Source organism: Merops nubicus, unplaced genomic scaffold (genome assembly GCF_000691845.1).
Source record: "Merops nubicus isolate BGI_N331 unplaced genomic scaffold, ASM69184v1 scaffold40138, whole genome shotgun sequence".
NCBI lineage: Eukaryota > Metazoa > Chordata > Aves > Coraciiformes > Meropidae > Merops > Merops nubicus.
In genome coordinates this window covers 1-2225 of record NW_008624445.1, presented here as the reverse complement: position 1 = coordinate 2225, position 2225 = coordinate 1, and the positions used below count along the sequence as shown (strand labels likewise).

At 65.7% G+C, this 2225-nt stretch overlaps 1 protein-coding gene across 1 annotated transcript; it reads right to left on the bottom strand.

The window, feature by feature from the left end:
- Positions 1-5: 5 nt before the first annotated feature.
- Positions 6-1770, bottom strand: LOC103777815 (SEC14-like protein 2; the record flags this gene model as incomplete). Its single annotated transcript, XM_008945376.1, has 7 exons — positions 6-149; positions 241-410; positions 493-632; positions 727-833; positions 1037-1120; positions 1199-1259; positions 1505-1770. Coding segments are annotated over 7 exons (972 nt in total), but the record flags the coding sequence as incomplete, so codon positions are not given.
- Positions 1771-2225: the final 455 nt, after the last annotated feature.

Below are 2225 nucleotides of genomic sequence, written 5' to 3'. Positions count from 1 at the left end.
GGGGCCGTGGTTGAGGGCCACCTCGCTCGGCCTGTCCCCCAGCTTCTGGATCTCCTGGGCGGAGGTGGCGTCGGGCAGCAGGACCTCCACGCTGTAGCTCACCTTCTTGGAGTGGAGGTAGCTGTAAGTGTTGTCGAAGCGCAGGACGTCTGCGGGGAGATGGAGCCCAGGGGCTGTTAGGGTCGCAGGGAGCACCCCCGGGCGTCCCCCCGGCACCCCAGGGATGGGGGACGCGCTCACAGATGCCGGGTGTGGAGCAGGTGAGGGAACCGTCCTCGGGCACCATGTGGGAGTTGTAGCGTTGGTTGGGGCACACCTCGGTCATGTCGCCCGCCCGCTGCCGCTCCCCAACCTTGGTCTTCAGGTAGACCCCGAAACCCACGTCGGCTCCCTCCGACCTGAACTGCCACCTGTGCCAGGACAGCGCCGGTGGGGTCCCAGGGCGGGGCTGGTGGCATGGCGTGGCCCCCATCCCCACGGCCCCCTCCTCACCTGAGGACACAGCCGGGGAAGAGGATCTCGTACTCGACCTGGTGGGACGAGCCGCGGTTCACCACCACCGTGTGCTCGTACTGCTGCGCCAGCTGGTCCCGCACGTAGTACCGCTTGGGCACGTCCCCCCCGTAGTTGATCTGGGAGGGGATGGAGGTGGACGTGGGCATGGGGAGGGACGACCACCCCTTTCCTCTCCCGAGGAACCCCGGGGGTCGGGGGAGCTTCTCCTACCTTGCTCTGGCACTTGGGGTCCCCGTTGGGGTCCGTCAGGGTGCCCCCGTACTCCACGGGGATCTGGTCGGGGTCAATGTACTTCTGCAGGACCTCCTTCCAGTTGGCTGTGGGGGTGGAGGACAGTGGGGTCTGGGGGAGCTGTGACCCCTGTGGGGAGTCCCAGCCCAGCCTGGACACCCCATCCCCAGGGTTGGGGTTCCATCCCTGGGTAGGATGAAAGTGAAGGGGGACGAGTCACCCCGTTCTCAGCTTCCACTGCACCCCCCCCCCCAGATGGGGACACCCCAGGGAGGGGTTCAGGACTCACATCCCAGGACCTCGACCTTCTTGCGGGTGTCCTCGCTCAGCAAGTGCTTGACGAGGTTGTAGGCCACGGGGAAGATCCTGGGGGCTGGGAGGCAGAGGGGGGGACATAAGCGTGGGGGTCAGCACCCGGACAGGGGGAGCAGGACCCCGGGGCCAAACTCACCCTTCACAATAAAGAGGTGCTTGAGGGTCTCGGGGTAATTCTCCTCAAACATCGTCAGGAGCTGCAGGATGGGGGAGAGCCTCAGGTCATCCCCATCCCACGTACCCACCAGGGCACAGGGGGAGCACAGCGGGGCACGGGCCAGGCCCCCCCAAAACGCGAGGAGAGGTGCGGGGTGCCAGCAGGGACCTGCTCTTGCATCATCCTTCTGGGCCATGAGTCAGCTCAGATCCCTGCCGTCACCATGTCCCTGCCACAGCACGGGGACAGCCGCGGTCCCTGGCCAGGGACGGGGAGGTCCCTCACCTCGCTGTAGACATCCACAGCTGGCTTCCAGAGGTGCTTCAAGCCCAGGCCCTCGCAGTCGTAGACCATCAGCACCATCTCGATCTTCTTGCCCAGCTGGGACAGGAGGACAGGGTTGGTGGGGCCTCCGGTGGTGCCCAGCCCCTGGCCAGCCCTGGGGACTGGATGGTCCCCGATGGGCTGGTCCCACCTGGCCAGAGCCTCCTCCCACGTGTTGGTGTGGGGAGAAGGGTTGCTGTGGGCTTGGACAGGTGGTGGGATGGGGACTGGGGACACAGGGTGGGGGGCAGCAGGGACATGGGCTGGTGGGGATGGATAGGACATGGACTTATGGGGCAGGGGAGGACACTGGCTGGTGGGGATGGACCAGATATGATCTATGGGGCTGGCAGGGACATGGTCTGCAGAGAGATGGACAGGCTGTGGACTCATGGGTCTGGCAGGGACACAGGCTGTGGGGCAGCAGGGATATGGGCTGATGGGGATGGGAAGGACATGGGCCTACAGGGCTGGGTAGAACTTTGGTTTGTGGAGATGGACCAGCCATGGACCTATGGCAGTGGGAAGGGCATTGGCCGGTGGGGATGGACCAGCCGTGGACTGGTGGGACGTGGTCTGCAGTGGGATGGACGGGACGCGGACTTGTGGGGCTGGTAGAGATGGACTGGATGCAGACCTAGAGTCGTGGGGCCGGAGTGGATGTGGACCTGGGGGGCTGGTG